Here is a 20271-nt window from a genome sequence, read left to right on the forward strand (position 1 = left end):
AAAAGACGACGGAATGCTAGAGTTCTAAAATGTAGAAACAATGTTTACCCTTACAAACAGTGTGTGAGGACGACTTGCCGTACGATAAATGTATACGAGCGGATAGACGGGCAATCAGACAGACGGCCGAACGGAGTGCAGAGTGTTTGATGTGTTTGCTTCTCTGCCGTCATCGGAGCCAGTCAGCCAACCAGCAGTAGCTTCTGAAACATCTTCGGCAGCGCAGCCATAATCAACGGCTCACGGGCGATTCGCGGCGTATAACAGCAACAGCGTCAAAGCCATTATGGCTTTCCCATCAAAGCACAAAGTTCGTGTTGTTTGTGCCGATACCGGTGAGGCAGTAAAAGGTAAACGATGCACTATAACACACGCACGAACCGACAAGAAACGCTAGACTTGCACTTAGATGGAACACAATGTTTTGATCTGCACTACGGAGCGTTCGGTTGCCTGCCGGCGGGTCGGCCAGGTCCTTTGTGCCCTCATCGAGCCTCTCCAGCCAACCGACTTCAGAAGCTGGTCCCGGGAGAAATACTAACACTGGTCCGAGTTCTGCAGCCGAGACATTACATGCGCACGACATAGAGGCGTCAATAAAGACTACGTAGATATGGAGTTGGCTGCTGTCTTGACTACGATACCAAAAACACAAGAACCGCAGGAGTATCAACATGCTTGTAAGGCTCTCAAAAATAGTCCAAGTAGAAAAGGCCAAAAAAAACCTTTAGACTTTAGCCAAGCAGCCGAATATCACTGGTATGCTGTCTGATCAAACGATCCACCAATTCCACTAGCTTTGTCATTGATAATGAGGATTGTTCTAACTGAATATTTTCTTATTGTCATGGGTAGCAAGACGGAGGGCATATCAAGGACTATTGAGCAATTAGTTTACTGGACCATACCCTTAAACTTAAATTATGTTCGACTGACTGTAACAAAAAAATGGGCGTAAAGGCGCTGTCTGAGCAGTTTCTGATTCGAGCTTCTTTAAGCGCTTGACCTTTAAATGTTAGGAAGTTTATGGCATCAGTTTATATATGTGGTGTATCTAGACTAACCATTTGAAAGCTATAATTAATATATTCTAAGCATCCAATTTGTGTTTCTTGAGGCGATCGCTTACGTTGCGATCCATGCGTCTCATTGATAATAAAACAGTGCGCAAGTCGACTAAGTCAGGAATCTAAATATCTTACCAAGCTGGATTTATGCGTAGACATGAATCTTTTCTATTAAATGCTAAGAATTCCCATATAAAGGATATTAGAGATTTCTGGACGTTTCGCATTTTGGGTGACGGCCTTTTAAGGCCACCTGCGAAAACTGTGACGAGTACCATTTTCCGATACCACCACATAGACCTATATAGGGCTGTAGGAAACATGAAATAATAGTCATCATTTAATTGATTCCAATTGTGAAAACAGCGTCACATTCTTGATAAAGTGTTAGGAAAAATGAATATCTCCCTCCCAGGATCAGGTTTTTCTTGACTTATTTCTTGTTTTTCTATTTATTTATCTAGATAAGTACATTCGTTTTAGTCATCACTTACATAAGTATGTATAGAAAGGACGATGCCTTATCAGCCTGAAGGCATACTATCATGATGCGTTCTGTCATTTCTTGCTTTGCTTTCGTTCTGGTATTACAAGGATCCTACATCATAGGCTAGCTGATGTTAACAGTCATGACAGATCGTAGCTACATTAAGTCGCGGATACTATGCTATACGACGTAGGAGTATGCACTTCCGTTGGCCTAGGCTCAGCTGATTGCCAAGTTGACATTAACTAGCTGTTCTGTTATAAATTGTATAACATTTGTCCCGTTCGAGTTTCTGTATAACTAAAAGCCTCCTCCAAAGAAAACAGAATTGAGCTTTTTATTGTTATTATTACCTTTGGTGACCCCGCCCTAGTCTTGTTTATTCAAACTCCCCTAACCTTCAAAAAGTCGGAGGCAGCAAGCTATAACAAGCTAGGGGAGGCTGATCTGTCTTTCTGTATGTCCCCGCTACGAACAAACCACCGTCTTGGGTCGAGCCTAATATACGAATATCACAGTCACCAAACCTGATGACAGCAACAGAACTTTAACTTGTTGTACGTACAATAGCTCGATAAATTGGGCCCGGTCTACCGTCTGCGACTTTTTGACCAGGTTCAGTTAGAATAGACCTATGAACCAAAAACCTCATCAACCAAAGCAGGAGTGCGTGTCTGGAGCCACAATACAACCGCGTCCTGCATTTCACTCAGTAGCTCGTATGTATGTGGAATTAGATTTGGCGGCTATTTCGACAGCTCTCTGGGTACGATCAGCTCAACGGGAGGGAACTCCTCATTAAAATACACGCAGATCGTGTCTGTACTATTTCACTCTCTGAAGTCGATACTGGTCCGGAAACAGCTGGAGCTGGAGGTAGCGCCGCAAATGAAGTCAGACCTATGCAAAACGCTGTGATGTGTCTAAACACTGTGGATTCTGTGACTGTTTGACCTGTAGCAGTCGTAAAGTCTAGAAAATGCGCTTTGGTTTGAGCATACCTTTAAACTAAAGACGTACGAAGAATAAGTAAATAACAAGGATACACAGGTACGTTCTATTCAGCATCTTAGTGTGACATACGTATCTTACAATTGTTTACCGCCATATAAAAGCCCAGTCAGCCGGAGCTGATACTCGCGCCAAGATTTGCAAGAGGTTTTAATTTACCTTCTGCTCTCCGTTATTTCTTCTGATTTCTGTTTGCGCTAGGCGACAATATTCTATGTTAAGCGTAACAGACTTCGATAGCAAAACAAATTTAGCAAAACAAACACGAAAGACGTGCATAGTTGCCTCTTGAAATGCACTCATTTGGAAAATGGACAGACTACACCGGCCGTTTTATATTCCGGTTCAAGGGTGGCAAAGAGGACAGCATGCATGGGTCACTTAGTAACTAGGTGCCGCACAAAATCGACCTATAACTCCGGCAATCCTGATCGACTATACATTGAACGTGTTCTCTCATGCATACAAAATAGCACTATGTAACGACTATTTCCCCAACCCAGATTCCCGTTCTGCCATTTCTCTTTATTCCCATCTCTTTTCTTATTTGTCGACTGCGTGCCTTCGCTTAGTTTCAGTTAAAGTTGTTTGCCGCAGCTCTATCGGCGTGATTTATCAATACATCGATAGATATAGTCGCTATGTTTCAATGAACGAGTCGAGAAGTTACCCCGCTCTTTCGTCCTTTTCTGCATCGATAAAAGTCTTTTGCTCAAGAGAATAAAACAGACTCGTCCAAGTTGTGTATAGCTGTGTACGCTGGTGTCCACCCGTGATCTTCCTTCTGAACTCAGCCCAACTTAGTCTGATCAGTTTGCAATCGGATCTAGTTATGAACCAAGCCGAGTCAGTACCGAAGCCTATCTATCTCGTTGGCGAAAAGTGAATCAACCAACATACCTTCACAGATCTACTGCTCTAGCTGTACCGTGACTGACCGAACCCAGCCCAGCCGCAGGCTGGGGTCGAGACAGTCTTTCGTAAGCTGGCGACAGTCACCACACGCAAAGTTTCTCTTTGCAGCCAAATTCGTTGTCGCTGCGGTTGCCGAATACCTGCTTGCCTACCAGCCTACTTATCTATCTCTTCGATGAGCAGCAGCTACAACCCATTCTTCGTCATCGTCTTCGTCATCGTTTCCATCACAGTCATCATCAGCACCACCATAATCATTACGGCCATCCCTAGATCTTTCTCGTCGTTTCTCTACTCAACGCCGAGCAGCACCCGACCGATAGGGCGAACAACGTGCGAGCAATTTAGCAGCACAGCCTCTTTCGGCTTTCTCAACAAGCAGCAGCAGCAGCACCGAAGATCAGCCAACGGCCAGCCCCTGACTCGCTAAACCAGAGGACTAGCGGCTTTCTCCGCAGTCGATCGCTGTCTTGTTCAACACTCGAGGCTATCCGAACGCGGGCAGCAGTGCGAGCACCCGCAAGTACCAGCTACCTGGACCTATTCGACCGAGTCCTGCGCTGGCCTCTGTGTCAGTGAGGGTGTCCCTATGTACAAGTTAGCATGTGTACCTATCTGGATTTACTTGTGTGTGTATGTTGTTATACGATTGCGCGTATAGCGACGGCCGGCGAATCTTTAACTCCGTCAAATCAACCGAACGTACCTGGCCCGACGACCATTCGAATCGTTCGCGCTGCCGTGCTGCTATAGCAACAGGAGTAAAGGCAGCTCTGTCCGTTGACTGTTGCAGCTGTTGTTGATGCTCTTGACGGCGGCGTCGCTATTGCTGCTAATCACCGCTGCTCTACAGCATGGCGCTTTCCTCTTGCTTAGGTTAACACCGTCTACAACGTTAGCGGCAAACAGCAGCTCGAAAACGCTTGAGAAATATAGACGAACCGACAGTCGTCTTCAGCAGGCACAGCCCTTGAAAGTCTTTTGAAGCGATGATCGGCTGGGTCTGCTTGATCCTTCTCAGTTACTCGTTTGCGTTTGCTTTGCTGCCTAAGTATGTATAGGCTGGGTGTAGGATATAAGCGGTTGTTGCTACCGCAATTTGGTCCTCTTCTATTTTTTCACAGCCTGAGTTTTCAGTAGAAGCAAAGACCAACGAAGAGACCATACCCCGGAGGGGGGGGGGGGAGGCAGGCGTACGGCTGGAGATGACGAAGCTTCACATAGCGTAAAGGAAGAAGCAACTGCAGCAGATCCATACCTCGGCATTAAAATCAGAAGGAAGGCATTCAGTAGGGCCTCCGCAAAGATTGTTGCTGCTGTCCGTCCCTAGTATCTAGCCTCGCGCTCGCTAGTGAGCGACGAGATCTCCTTCAGCTTCAGCAGTAGCTGCTGTTTGTGCGGCCGCTGAGATATAACCAACTCTCCCCGCCCTACGTTTCGTGCTTCGGAGACATCCGGAGCAAAGAACGTCGAAGCGGACCGCGTGGCCATGTTAGCCTCAGCTAAAATTCGTACCGAAACTACAGAGGAACTGGTGCGCATTCTCTGTATGCTGCTACCGAGGGACATGCTGCATGAGGAACAATCCACCCGTAGGCTGCCTTTGATACGCTTGCTATTTTGTCGCCACCAACTACGGAGTTCCTTGACAAACAAAGAAGGACCAATGATCTAGGTTGTTTCTTACCTACTACGACTGTTCAGAGAGTCCTTGAAGCAGCGTCGGCAGCGGCAGTGGGGATTCAATTTCGACCAAGGAATAGTTAGTCGCCGGGGCAAGAGTAAAATAGCGTCAATAGTGAAATCGCACTAAGCAAAGGGAAGATACGTGTTGATGTTCGATCGAACAAAGCATTCTTCTTACGGCACTGTACCTATACGATAGCATAGGAAAACAGAGCCTCTAATACAACACAGCTTGATGGCAGCAAATACATGTACATATATAGGTGCCCCTCACTCACGGATCCACACAGAGCGCAGCAGAGAGAAAAAGAAGCTCTTCTTTTGTTGATCTGAAGGGAAACTTCATGACGGACAAACGACCAATAACAACTATGAGAGACCTGCCGAACTGAGGGAGGTCAACTTACGTTTTTTTTTCGTTTCTTTTTCTCTGCGTACTACCGTGATCTCTCGAACAAAAGGCAGCCAGGTAGCAAGGACTCAATGTAGGCCCTCGAATCACTACCAGACAACAGTAAAATGCATCAAACAATTCCATCTTCTACTATAGATATTTTCCAAAATAAAAGTTCTCAACTGTTTGAAACAGCACCAGCAGCAGCAGCAGCAGAAACTGTCGTCTATCACAGACCTTTCATTTTTGTTTCTTCATTAAATTTCTACATGTAGTAGATGTGTGTTTATCGTCAGCCAATAGATTTGTAGACCAGACAGAAGCAACTAATAGGATAATTAGGCGATTTCAGGTCGCATCATTAAAGGCGGGTTGGTAACGCAGGCGTAGTCAGAGTGATTGGTAGGACGGGGTGGTATGTAAGATGTTAAGCAATCTGGCAGGTTTTTCAGACCATCAACAAGCCAGATGGTTACTACGGGCCGGCTTAAAGGAGTTTACCGATGTGGATGTCTTTATCGCTGTTGTCGCAGTTGTTGTTAAGCAATGTGCATGTATCGATTCATTGTAGATACGCCATTTTCGAGGTTAAGAGGGGTGAAGAAGAGGAGAATCTGAGGCGCTAAGAAACCGACCGACTCGAGAAAACGGCGATAGTCTTTTTTGAACGGAGGAAATCCGACAATTGGTTTTTCTCGGACACGATAGTGGGTGAGCTAGTTGCAATGACTAGCTAGTATTGGTTAGCGAAATCGCACGTCATACACATTTTTGGTTCTGACCCTCTTTGAGAAAGCTCTTAATACCAGAAGCACAGAAGAAAGAAACGGAACTATTACGTCGTATACGGTGGCACCAGAGCGATTGCATGAGAAAAAATGGCGACAACGAAGCAAAGCGCGAAAAGTAGAGAAATGCTACGTCGTACAGAAAACTTTTTCTGTCCAGTTACAAAGTTCGGCTGCGCAGAAAACCGGCGCGGTAGACAGGACGAGGCGAGCTTCGAATTCCTTTGGGGGTGACGTGACCGGTCTCAACGGTAGCTGGCCATAGTCACTGATTTATGGAGGCCAATGAGCCGCTTCGCAAAAATGCAATATAATACACAGAAATTCTGCCAGAAGCTGCCAGAGACTGTGTATAAGTAATTTCTTTTTATCTCTGGATAATATCTTCCATTAAAGACGGTAAAGGTAGTTAAGGTTCAGATTGAAGGCTTTCAATAAGTTCAGTCTGCCAGCAGAGTAGAACATCAAAAGAAAATAATATTACAATAGATGAAACTATTACAGAATCTTTAGCAAATTTTGCAAATTGACAGGCAAATACTACCGATAGGCATATTAAGCAAACTTCAAACAAGTCCACACATAAACACAAGTATTTTTTGTCTTTGTTTTTCAACTCGCAGTTCACTTTGAGACGAACTTTTACGAAGGCCATCCGGGAGAAGGTTTACAGCATAACTGGGCTTATTTCAGTCCCCCGCCGAAACCCGCGAAGAATGGCCTTCCATTGACTTGTAGTGTTAGCGTTGATATAAAGTACTAGATATGTTTCTTTCTCTGTGAGCCTGGCTGGACTTCTAGCTTTATGGAACGATATGAAAGTTTTAAGCCGTTTGCCAACGGCTGAACGGTTATGTTCACCATGGCAACGCATTTAAAGGTACGTGCATGAATTACCCAGTTTACGTCTTTCACAAACACTCAAGTGCTTTAGAGTACGTCATCTACAGGTAACATCTATAATAAACACGCCAAAATAACACGCAGAACTATGTAGTGTATGGTTTCTGTTAGCGCGTCTCGTTTGTTAATTCGCTATGTGTTCTGAAACACAAACTATAGATCAATGTGTTCAGGAATTATTTCGAAAAATAAACAAATGCGTCATAGAAGTGAGATGAAGCAAATTTATTATAAAGAGATTGAGATTCATTGTATAGGTTCTGGCAACACCGATTTCCTGATGATTCTTTTACGATACAATGAAGCAAAAAATTAAGAAAAATACAATATAGTATGATACGTTGCCATTTTGGCAGTGTCCCCATTAAGTCTCGGTGTTTTTGTTCTTTCTTGTGTGCCGTCCTTCGGCTATTTGACACAGAGCGTGCTTCGCCGTGGACGAAATTGACCAGATGTCGCCGTGCTTTCCATAAATGATCTACATTGATACGTTGTGAGCAGATCTGATACCGAGCTACTCATAGAACTGGCATGTTAATAAAAAAAAAATCTTGTTAGTATCCATTTTACTGGAATCGCGACGAGTCGTAGCGGATAAAAACGTCTCATTAAGATGCGAAACCATTCGTGATAAACAAACATCTTTACACGAATTCTCTAAACATGTGTCGTCGATTCTGTTCAAATAAGAGAAGTGGTCAAACTAGATGATCAGCGCGATGTCGCGACATACATTGACGCTCCAATATTCCTACGGAAAATTTGCTTTTTTTTTCGATGCAACCAATGACTCCAAGGTAAAATACTTTCTGCTAGCGGAAAATGTGACACAGGCCTGAGATAGTTATTTAGATGAGAAGAAAACGGTTAAGCAACAAACTGATTCAGTGAAGTAGTAATTCATTAAGTAAACCATAGAACCTGCTTTTCAACACAGAAATACGTGTAGCAAAGTTCACTGAACGGAGGCAGTTTTTGGTCTCTTAAAAGCGTATCGAAACTTCGAGATTTAGCAAGGGGCGGCAAAACCAATGCTTGACTGTCGCTTTTCAAAGGTAGTTGGTTCCTTTGTATCGTAGTGAGTTAGAATAAATACCCTCGTTCAGCTTGAGAAGTTATCGCAAATTCTGAAATAAGAATAAGTCATATGCTAACTGCATACTTTGGTAAGAGAACTCTTTGAAAGTTATCCCTTTGATTATATTGGCATAATGCTCTAACGCATGACTACATAACACGTTTCTACGATTACAGCAAGGTTGTAAAATATAAAGTCAATATCAGCTCTAAAGTTAACAATCGGTTTTTTGGCATTTGGCGGTTTTTGGACCGATGTTCACACAAGAATACCTTTTCTTGCTAATAAATTAAACAAATAAGGTCACTCGCACAGCTAAAATTAAATAAAGCTTGTTTTTGGACCACGGGATAAGGACTTTGATTTTTTTAGAAATCACAACGTTTTCGTGCGGAGAGCTCGAATTCATGCATGCTTTTACTGATGAAGATATTGCATTCCCATTGTAACTTGAGATCGATGCCTGCTCTAACAGAGAGCTTATGATACTACTGCCACTGTTGTAGAAGGATATCGATCAGACATCCAAAACGAGGAGCACTTAGAGGCCGCTTTTCGTGTTCTGACTTCATCTGGATCGTTCATGAAGATCGGAACACAAAGCTATTCGTTTGGGCGCCAGCTCCATTCAGACCCAATTAGTTAACCTCACCATGTGAATGTAAAAAGATTTCATAGGAACAAGCTAGCTATGATGCTCTCGAACATTCTGTTACTAGAGCAATTCGAATATTTTGTGTTTTTCCCCTTCTGAAAGGTTGAAAGGGTCGGATCTCGGCTAACGAAGCTGCCTCTTTGACTCGCTGTCAGGTGCATCGTCTAGCCGATGGCGGAAACATCTAGCTTGACATCATTGAAGAAAATAAATGAACAACCTTGACCTGTAGCGTGAGACACGTTGTACATACTCTAATTGGCATCGATTCACTGTTCGTACTGTATTTTGTGCATTTGCTAAATAGTGGCAGATCTCCACAGGGGGGTGGACAAACAATATATTAACTAAACTTTACCTCCAAACGACGAGTCCAGTAAGCACGAAAGCCGTTGTCATTAATCCGTTGCTAGTATCCTTTTTCGCAGTTTCAATTTGTAATTGTTCCGTATAATACAAGTACACAGACTGTTCTAAGCAAGAATATATCCGCTAATCACGTTGGCTTAAGGTGGCAGTTTCCTAGAGACACATTCAAGACGAGTGGTTTTCGTCACGCGTTGTCAGAAACTGAACTTCTTCACCTGTAAGTAAATCTTACTTGGGCTTCACCACTGTGCCACACGTCCGCTTCGGCCTTCTGCAATAGTTCAGAGTTTGCATCACGTCATCAGAGCGTCTACCGTGTAACTATCTCAATACTCAACAAATGTAGTTTAACTCGTTCCGTTGCGATGATAGCCTTCCAACGTATTTTCTGTTTAATTTCAGCTAGTTAAATTTCCCGTTAAGAATCACCGCTATTCCGACTGACTGTTGCGGCGCCAATTCAGCCTTTGCGCTCCGAAAACGGATCGGACCCACCGACCCATCGTACAAATCAGAGACTGGACGAGTTGGTTTCTGTCACCCGTTCGTCAGCGCCACAATACCGCACAGCACTCCGGAGCGCCGCGGCAAATAGCAGTAGTACCAGCAACACTTCTTACGAGCGACTGCGTCCCATAACCACTGCCTAGCCAAAAGCACTCACTAAGTAACAACTGAACAGACGCCGCCTGGGGCACATGGAGCTCTTCTGTCAGTCGGCCTACTATTCTACCATCGCTAGCATGCGAGAAGCACAACAGCGCGAAGACCCGAGACGAGGAAGACGAACACCTAAGCTACCCGCGGATGAGCAGCCCGCGGTTGTTGTCCCGCTCAATCTTCGGATCTGGGGAGAAGGCTGTCTGAGAGAGGGCGAGAGCGACTGAGAGAGTGGTAGACACCAACAGAGAGAGTTCGGTCTTTTCGTCGTGGATCTTTTTGTAGGCATCGAACGACAGATGTAGATGATGCGACTCGGCTGTGAGAGTCTGTAATCTGGCCGATAGTAAAAGAAACTGATAGGGAGAAAAAGGGGCTTATATGAAAAAAAAAACCCGCAATTTCGATTTTTTATGTTCTATATCATTTGAGAATGGCTTTAGTATTAAAAGCTCTAATATGGTCTCTTAGATATAATGACACTTAAAAATGATTGAATATCTAAGAAATATCTACATGTTTTACTTAAAGAGAGCGGACATGAAGTCGTTTTCGGTTACATTGTGACCTTTATCTTTACCATAATACGTGTTCCAATATGATTTGTTACCCTAGAATTAACAAACAAATGACTGTGTACCTCAAGCCTCTTCTAAATATCTTGACTATATTAGGATAATGTATCTTAAACAAGCCACCGTTGCATGTTGAAGGCGGCAATTTACCTCAAGACACACTTGTGGAGCACTTATATGCTATGTCGTTTGGTAACTGGCTGTGCGGTTTCCGTGAAGCCGTCTCCACTTTTTATATTTTACTGCTACAGAGTATGATTAAATGTTTATGTTTGACTCATTCAAGTTCAACTACAACAAGGAACGGCTCGAAGGTATTATGCGGTTTTAATTGCCTGGCTCCAATTATAGCTCATTCTCAGAGGTTTTTCGTCTTTGGCCGCATACGGTAAATAACTTAATCCTGTTCTTGTACCCGCTGCAACCATCCGTCAACGACAATAATAATAAAAATAATGTGTCTGATTACAACATGTTTTAGAAAATCCGATGGTTATGCATATAAGTACGTAAAAACGCGAAAACTGATTTGTAAAGCTATTAACCAATGGCCCCACGGTCAACCATCGCCCACAAAAACCTATAAACCAGATATAGTTCACCATTAACGCTCCAAAAGTTCTTACTTTTGTTCATCTTGGCCTTCGCCCACGTCCTGGTCCGGTGCCTTAGGCAGTTATCCGGTAGACGTTCGGAAGCTTGTTAGCGTCCGGAAAGCCTCTACCCTTTAAAGCCTGAACGACTTGAGGGCGCAAAATATACACGCGTGCGGTTTTTCTATTTTCCCCCCGTAAAACGCCTATTTTATTCGCTGCATCTGATAAAAAGGAATCGATAAAAATTGGCGGAATATTTATTTATGTTATTATACTAAGCGGTATAACGATGGATTGCGTATTATATCTGACGCTTAAACAGTTGTCTCGCAGATTTTCATTCGCGAGCATTGCATGGTATTTTAAGCAGAACCTTGCATCAGTAAGAACAGAAAACATTTTCATGGAAATACACCACACTTTATTCACTATATATATCAAGAGCAATTTTCATCTTGGTCAGACACAATACCTGATGATTACTAGGCCTTGCAGACATCTGGATGAGGTTTCCTTTTTTAGCCCTAAAGTCAGCTACAACTATTTGTTCTCGCTCCCTCTTGATGGCTGTTCATTTGACCAAATACGTCCTCTTCATTCATTTGTATCACCGCATATTATAGTTTATATAAGATAGCACTGACAATTATAATTCTAATAAAACCCATCCTTGTTTATAACGGGCTTGAAAAACACTCCGTAACGCTGTCCTTGTTACGTACGTTCGTTTGACAAGGATCAGGGCAGTCTTTGATCAACTTTGGCAAGCTCTTTATTTTAATTCACGCAATATGGATTCGACATCATCGCTCTGGTAGACCTGTACCCTCCGAATGTCGAAAGCACACATTGACATTAAAGCATATAAACGGAATAGCTAATTATTTTCTAGATAGGCTAAGATACCCCACGATCCATTGCTGTCTTATAGTTGTAAATTATTAGAGGTAACAGTACGAAGCACTTGTCAGCCGGTCGAAATAAACCGTAGCTTATGACCTGATAATATGATAATAAGATATATATACATATAACAATGCATATAAATAATAATATGATAATATCACTTGATAATAGTTATTTTTATCCAGCACTTAGCAAGTTGACGCGAATTAGTAAAGAACTAAGTCAACGATTCCAGTATCGGCGTGTTGCACATACATGATACGCACACGGTGATGATTTTAACAATCAAGTGAACGTAGGAATTATTTCGAAATTAAATGGAATAACTTTATCGAGCGGTGGATTTTTAAGACAAAACCATAGTTTTAAAAATGATACAAGAAATGATATCGGTAGGAATGATGATTTGGCATGTTTCATAATGGGTGTTCATACGTCCGTTCCTTTCCCTTGAGCAAAGAGCTTTCCTTCACTGTGAGTTAATTAGTTCCCTGTTAATCCTATTTTGTTGACTGAGCTGACTCTGCCCTGGAGGGCGGTGAGGCTTTCTTTAGCCGAGCACATTTAACCACTGATGAGAGTAGTTTAACAAATCCGGTGTCCTTGGGCTTTTCCAGTCCTCGATGCAACCGTTCCTTCATTACTGAGACAAATTCTCTGTTGCTAAGCTGACCGTCCACTGAAATCCAGGTAGGCAATAAGTCCAGAGGATCAAAAAGATTCGTCAGGGCACATGATAAGGAATAAAAGTATCTAGGTCACATGAGGCATAATGTGATTCCAGCGCCAAAATAGCTATAATAATGACGATGATGATAAGAACAATCATACCCTCAGAAACAAGAGTTCGCAACGCAGGATCGATGTACGGCAAATCATACAAAAAAAAAATCTTACTTTATATACACGTCCGACCTAGACGCTTATAGTCAATGACTCCTATAGTGATTATGTTGCGTAGAGCATTCGTATACACGTACTGTTTTCGTCGAAGAGGGCAAAGAGCACGTTTACCACGTGATCACTTAGTTCGACGTGTGCTACCGTCTGCGCAACGTGTTTCAACGTAGGCGGATCAATCGAGGCTCCTGCTATATGGTAGAAAGTCAGGGCTGTGTCCACTTCAGTAATATTATTCAGAAAGTGGAAGAACTGAAGGTAGTCAAATAGCGTGATACCCTGTGACGACTCCTTGAACAGCTGCCATGACAAAAAATTACACCAGCGTTAAAATACGCCGACAGTTCTAATCTGCTAAAAACGATGGTTAGCGACTCGCAATCTATGAGCCAAAAGAAAGCATGATAAATATTAACCTCTATGGGTACCGATTAAATAAATAACGAAAATTTCGTATCGGATATCTCCCCATGTACAACCAATTTTACTAGTTAGTTACGAAGAAAAACGAGAGTAATACAATTATATGCTCATATAGTAACGTAGCTTATCCAGCTAAGCAATGTTCGTTCAGTTCTTTAAAATTAAGGCAGACATGCTTTCTGCAAAGTGCCCCCTACATCCGCAAAAATCTAATATACAAGACAAATTTGCCCTACTTACCTTTTTAATTCGTTTAAGCATCCGATTCTTTTTTTTGTCATTCAGACCAGCATAGGCGACCAGCAACTCGGCAAATTCCCATTCTGGGATCTTTCCGTCAACTGGGTCATGCCGTAAAAACTGTGATGAACAAAAGGACATTATGGTACCATTTATTTGATATCATTACTCCAACTCAACGATTATTATTATAAGCTAGCCCATGTGCGGTAAGTGCAGGCAAGGTGCGTCGGCGCCGAATTGGTACTGGCCCGTTATGTCACTTTTTGAATCAGGCCTGATTCTAATCATGATAATAATGACCAATGTGGTGTCGTTAGCTCACTAGACGTAGCCGCTTTAACGTGCTTTATGCAAGGAAAATGTTTTTTACAAAATGATATAAATAATAACAATTTATTTGCGTAGGAGGTGTCAGTGAAGCTGATAGCGATGTTTCAAAATGCTGTAAAGTTCACAAGTACCTCCAATGTGAGTATCTCCGTTTGCAACTCTCGTTGGAAGTCCAAAAATCTGTCGACTGTTAGTTTCTTATCGAGGTTCTCTCCAAAGAAGAATGTACATAACGCCGAAGACACGCCCTTGTAAATGTTCCCTGTACCCTGGTGATCGCGATGGCGACTTCCGATGCTCGTCTGGTTACGAATAATAGCTTGTACCTGCGGAGAGAGCAATATCATTTGTCAATAGATTGCATCCAGATCTGCTATCATCCATATTGCCTCATCTGTTTGGGGTGTTTTCTAGCTTGTTCCGTAAATAGATTCGTTTGAGCTTTGTTTTAAAATGTTCACCTACTAAACATTGAACGTAATATATAGGACCTGTGAAGACGCGGCTTGTGCTAAGCTATCGAATAAGCTTGCAGCCTGTATTGACGAAGTAAACGTGCAGACACTTGCTAACCTTTTCGAATTCGTCGAAGTCGATGTCACCATCTCCGTTTAGATCGATCATTCGAAACGCAATTTCGAAGTGCCTCTTTGAAGCTGAAAGGATCGTCAATAGGAAAATATAGTCGGAAAATGAGATGAGGCCTGAGGCGGAAAGGCGGTAGAAAACGCTGTTTTCGGACATCCCCTCGAACGGCGCAGGGAATGCGGAAAAATTCGGTGTCACACAGGAATTATTACCTGTCGAGATATTCTGTACGAGGAACAGACAATGAATATCGAGGCAGATTTTTAACAAATATGATACATACGAAAAACTTGTTACTGTCATATATTTATTTACTTCACTTTACTAATTGTATTGTTGCTAAGCACGGGTAAACGCAATCGTGTTTTATTGTCATGTTTTACCCGACTTAAATAGAAACCAAGCTTACACAGATGCTGTTAACCATTGGCTGCTAACATGAAGCCTCGTTTATTATTAATGGTGGGCATATGACAACAAGCGTGTAGTTGAGCCCATATTCTCGACCTTAAATAATCTACCTTTACCATCTAATCTGATCGATCCCCAATTAGTTGGGGCAGTTTTTCTGGCATGATGCAAGCATAAGCCACCTACCTTGGCATCGATTTTCTTGTAGTGATCCAAGCCATAGCCCTGTGGTTGCATGATGCCAGGCGTAATAGAGCGTAAGAAATCCTGAGGCGTCATAAAAATCTCCATCTGGGAAAAAGAAATTGGGTCATGGTGTGCAAATGACAAAGCTCTTTCTTCCAATGGGTCATATTTGAAAGAGCTTTCGTACATAGCTTAGTACACAAGTAGTGGAGAACCACAAGCGTGTGACTGAAAAATGAGGTCAAAATTGTCTTGTCGGCTGTGCCCAGCTGTCTGGTTAACGCACCTCACCGTTCTCGTATTGGACCTTCACGGAGGCGAAGTAACGGAACAACTTATCGGGCGTTGAGTACTGACGCATTCGGTTTTCATACTCGATGATCTACGGAAATGTGGGAGACAACAGTGGACGGCAAAAAGTTAGATATCCGAATAATTTGTATTTTTGACTAAACAAACAAATAATGATCTCATTCGAAAACGAGAAAGTCACCCATAAACAGGCGTTGGATTAAGTAAAATTACCCTACTGCCAAGCATTTTATACACCAAACGCTCTTGATATGTGATAGATTAGTCTGTGCGTATAGACATATTGCATGAACTATTCTGGAGCCGAACGATGTCTGGATCCAAATTTAAGTTTTTATAATCTCCAGTCGCACCGTAACTAGTAAGTGTCTTGCTTCCATTACCGCTAATTTGAGGCAAATCGACCTTTTCAATGAGGTAAAGTAAACTTCAATGATGTCAACAGTTATAATAGCCAAAAAATGAATTATTTAAAGCCGTTTGCTCTGATTATCTAGGCTACATGTTGCGCGCACGGTAATGCATCAAGGGCCAGCGCTCTTATACGGCGCAAGCCGCCTGACCTAACCTAACCTAAGAATCTTTAGGGCGCTTTCTTTTCAGGTTGTTCTATTTTTGCAAGTCTAATTAGTGCTCGTAAAGGGGCCTACAAGAGACTCTTCACAAAAACAAAATGCCTGTCGCATTAATGACACCGACCACAGTATACAGAGGCGTGATCATTTGACTCAGTGCCAAAGAGTAGGCAGGAATACTGAAAAAAACAAGACCGAGCAGTTTGTCTAGCTAACGCGGCCTAGACAGTTCCCATGGGACGCTCACTATGAAAAACCCATTAGACGATACGTGTCAAGAAAAATTGCGACAGAGCGTTATAAGTGGGCTTACTGAGATGAAACGTCGCACACCCTACGATCTCTAGCAATGGAAGCGTAAGAAGACAACGAACGGCACTATAGAACACTATCTAAAAATCTCTGAAAATACTGCTTCTACTGAAGTAATAGTCATAGTCCCAATGGCAATAATCATTTACTGTTCATTCCTCATATAAAAAGTGTCCTTTCAAAATAAATTGGCAGGAAATAAACAATAAGAGTAGTCTCGTCTATCGACACAGACAGGATCGAATTAATGATAAACATAAATAACTAAATTCACGGAATCTTCACTATGCATGAAAATTTGCTTTGTTTCACTAAGCTTCATTGCTTCGTCTGTTTGGTGTAATCATTCATTAAGATTTATGCTCAATTAGCTTGTTGCCAAAGCAAACATGCCTAATCTGTACACAACAGAAGAGATACGATTTTGCAACACAGATGCGCGAATACAAGTATTGAATTCTAGTAACAGGCCCTTAAAAATGAGACAGTTCAAGGGGTCATCAGTTCAAAACCGGAATGCATCGTCTCTGAAAAAAAAAAATGCGAAATCACAGATGTCCCACCAAGCCACTGTCAGACTCCAATCGCAAAATGTACTACGGTATAATTATGCGTACACACGATCACGACTATAGTTCTTAATAATCACCTTTCTATCACGAAACCCCGGCTTATTTTTCTTCGAACAGCTCTCCTGTTTGGACGATTTGTCGTCGTCCTTTTTGCCGTCGAGGTTTTCAGGTTCGGGCTGCACTACATTGGCATTCTCCTTCGTTGGTTTGCCTCTGGACTCCGCCTCGTTGACGAGCGGTAGCAGTAGTTTAAAAAAACCATGTTTCCTTTAAGTGGATAGGAGAGAACGTGCGAACTGATTCAGACACACAAGTTATTTATGCTGGTCCACAAAAACACTTCGCGGCGTAAGATACCCTAACAAAGGCATGCGACAAAAAATACATCGGATGAGGTAAAATGAAACATTAAATACACGTCTGAAGTATGAGGTGTAAAAGTCTGAGTATTGTTCAAGATGGACGCGTTCTCTTTTCTTATAATAGATGCTTATCTAATTAACTTTGCAATGTATGTATTATAAAGTAAACCACGACGACAATAACAATTAGTATTGTCTGTGATGGATGGTTTTTTCTATTTATTTCATTTACTAAACGCTTGTCGGTTATTCCATGCGATTGCCTTTGACGTTAACGTCGTGCTAGTGACGTTAAGGTCGAGTTGATTTAGACATAAAGATAAATTACTCTGATTCCGAACCGTTGCTCGTAGTATCTGCTCTCTTAGATTCGTTGTAGAATGGCAGTAAGTATGCTATCTCGCATACAAATTGTTCCTCTGATAGCGCACAAGAGATCTAGGTTGATGGTCGCTTGAACTCCTGCTATGATGTGCAGGCAATACCGTCCGTTAGAACAACCGAAATAGATGGATTCGTTGTGGCAAAGCACACATGTTTTGGCTGGGCAGGTCTAGGTAGAAATGGGTCCGAGAGTAGCGCGTCTATGAATACTATTCTATACAAAGTTTATATAAGACAGACCGAGAGGCATCATCAAGCTTATACGGTACTGAATTACGACAGGATATTAATTAGCACTATTCACCAGCATAGCTTGCGCTTGTTCAATTGAAAAAGCTTGTTTTTCTTCTAAATAAATCGTCATCCCATACCAGTCATTCTGTGACTGCATTTAAATTGTAGCTTTAATTAACCCATATTCTACTAGTACGGCGTCTCTAGCTGTCATATTATGAAACGAGACGTTTATAAATTAATGATAATTTGTTGTGTTTCCTCTACAACAAATAGTAGCACACGAATAATAGCTTTTAACGAACCAAACGAACCACCAGGAACGGAATATATTTACAGATTCTAACGTAGGAGGCAGCCTCGCTAATTGAATCCGCCTAACTAGCAGATACCCTAGTAGAGACGAAATAAAACCTCATACGACAAAGGTTTGTTCTATTAACGACAATCATAGTTTAGTTATGCTGAAGATATAAGCTAAAAAACGAAATTGTTTTATTCTCTCGCCTGACCTGCCCCTGATGGCCGGCAATGACTAATTCATGTCTTTTTTACTGTGGCAATAGTTGTAGGAATATCCTGACTGTACACCATACGCCTACCCATCTGTCCTAGACGGAGTGTGTCCCGAAGCCACATTTTGTTTTTCTGTTCGATCTTCCCTGTTTTTGCTCGAATGTACTAAGGCGTTCTTTGAGGAATCCAGCATTGAGGGGATGAGAAGCGCACTATTCGCGTTCGATCTTGTTTAAACGCCTGTGTTGTTTCGGCTGAGGTCCTGAAGCACAGTCAGCTCCTAAGTAGCCTTCCACCTTTTGAAAATCCGCTTCTAAAATTACTGCCAGTGTTTCGCTTATTTTTCAATATCCTGCTCTCTCACAATAAAATATTGTTACAAAAAATTAAGACACTTAAGATAGCAGGGCTAAAATGTCATCCCTTGCATTATATTCTAACCGTACACGAGTGAACACAACGGTATACGCCTTAGGTGAGGCAGATTCATGATTATTGCCTGAACAGATCCTAGTAAAACAGTGGACAGCACCGTCGACTTTCTGGAATTGCACCTACCCATCTCTGGTGTCATGTGCAAAGCATGCGCCAGCTGCAATGGCTCCCGTAACAGCGGTAAGAATTCGCAGCGTGAGCCTCTTTTGAGGCGACCGGCCCGAATTTCCACCGCGGAAATTACCGCTGCATCGTCTCACCTGAGACCCACAACGAATGCTTTGGCTAACCACTTTGCGGAACATGGTTAATCACCAGATAGTCAGTACCTAAGCGCACGTGGCCGTCGGGACCTTCGAAAAATGACTACGATCGATTCACTCGTATATCCTGGATTCTAAACGGTAGCTTCAGCAGGCACAATTGTCAATAGGTTGATAGGCTCTGTCCGCCTTCGTCTCTCTGATCGCCTTCTGCAGTGGCTTAAACGTAATCCTCCGAAAAGTTTCCACAACAGAAAATCACCAGCATCTCTGTTTGTTTAGGCCCATGGGATTTGTGCCACAGTGACAGAGGGCTCCACTTTTAGGGTACCAATATATGGGGGGAGATGGCTGTTGGCGGAGAATTGGTCAAGTAAAAGAAGTCTCCATAATAGGACCCGCGAGGTGCTCGAGGCTATTCGGTCCTCTGGTGCGGCTCCTATGGTACCGTATAGGAATGTAGCGGCTGCGGGCGATTCTTCACAAAAGCCAAATGTGTCGGTAGGAGGAACTTGTTTCTATAACTCACACACACACAAATCCTTACGTTTCCCGTTTGAAAAGGCTTCGTCGCTAATACTTTTGCCTATTACTGTGAAACAATATCTATATTTGTTTTGTTTTTTTATCTTTATATATGTATTGAATCAGTTGCAGAGCTGTTGAGTATCTGCGGCATTCGGAAGACTCGAATAATGGTTGATCAGACAGCTTGTTTCCTTCTCCCATGGCAAGCGTCGTCGATTGGAGAGGAAGGGAAAAATAGCCTAGGAGGCCTACGGAAAGAGCAGAAAGCTTACATCCTCCGTGTCGGATTATCCCTGCGTAGTGGCACTATAGCAAAAACAATTTAACGGAAATCTCTTTCTCTTAAAGTATCAGAGTGTACAGCTACCACAAGTACAACCGTTTCTTATATCTTGTTGTAAGCTGCTAATGCTGTTCGTCCTTCTTAGGCCAACAGACTGGGCAAAAGTAAAGGCGTGTGTTCAAATAGCTATTGCAGTGATTCTTATTCGACAGCCAATGAACAGTATCTCTTATCTAGGCCCTATGAACGCGAGATTTTATCCCGAGCACAGTTTGTTAGACCGTAAACAAATTGGATATGCGACGCATGCGCAAAGCAGCGCTT

General features: G+C 42.5%; 2 protein-coding genes across 4 annotated transcripts in view; both read right to left on the bottom strand.

Annotated features, from left to right (window-relative positions):
- The window catches only part of ds (dachsous cadherin-related 1), a 68380-nt gene extending 58618 nt beyond the window's left edge, over window positions 1-9762 (bottom strand). Inside the window, exon 1 of the mRNA XM_022812417.2 lies at window positions 9343-9762. The gene's annotated coding sequence lies outside the window, so the exon portion shown is untranslated. The remainder of the gene's footprint in view (window positions 1-9342) is intronic.
- Window positions 9763-11582: 1820 nt separating this feature from the next.
- LOC111253266 (calcium uptake protein 1 homolog, mitochondrial-like) lies at window positions 11583-19922 on the bottom strand. 3 transcript variants are annotated; one of them, XM_086973871.1, is made up of 9 exons: window positions 18997-19922; window positions 17020-17209; window positions 15463-15553; window positions 15172-15276; window positions 14560-14642; window positions 14118-14312; window positions 13654-13773; window positions 13071-13290; window positions 11583-12769 (listed from the first exon to the last, which is right to left on the bottom strand). In XM_086973871.1, the coding sequence occupies exons 1-9, from the start codon at window positions 19176-19178 to the stop codon at window positions 12591-12593; spliced, it is 1365 nt and encodes a 454-aa protein (XP_086829997.1). In that variant the 5' UTR covers window positions 19179-19922; the 3' UTR covers window positions 11583-12590. The 3 variants fall into 3 exon arrangements, with proteins under 3 accessions (XP_086829997.1, XP_086829994.1, XP_086829996.1); XM_086973868.1 differs by having other exon boundaries at window positions 14560-14799; window positions 15458-15553; XM_086973870.1 differs by having other exon boundaries at window positions 14560-14799; window positions 15458-15553; window positions 18525-19139.
- Window positions 19923-20271: the final 349 nt, after the last annotated feature.

This window comes from Varroa destructor, unplaced genomic scaffold (assembly GCF_002443255.2).
Source record: "Varroa destructor unplaced genomic scaffold, Vdes_3.0 BEIS01000006.1, whole genome shotgun sequence".
Taxonomy (NCBI): Eukaryota; Metazoa; Arthropoda; class Arachnida; order Mesostigmata; family Varroidae; genus Varroa; species Varroa destructor.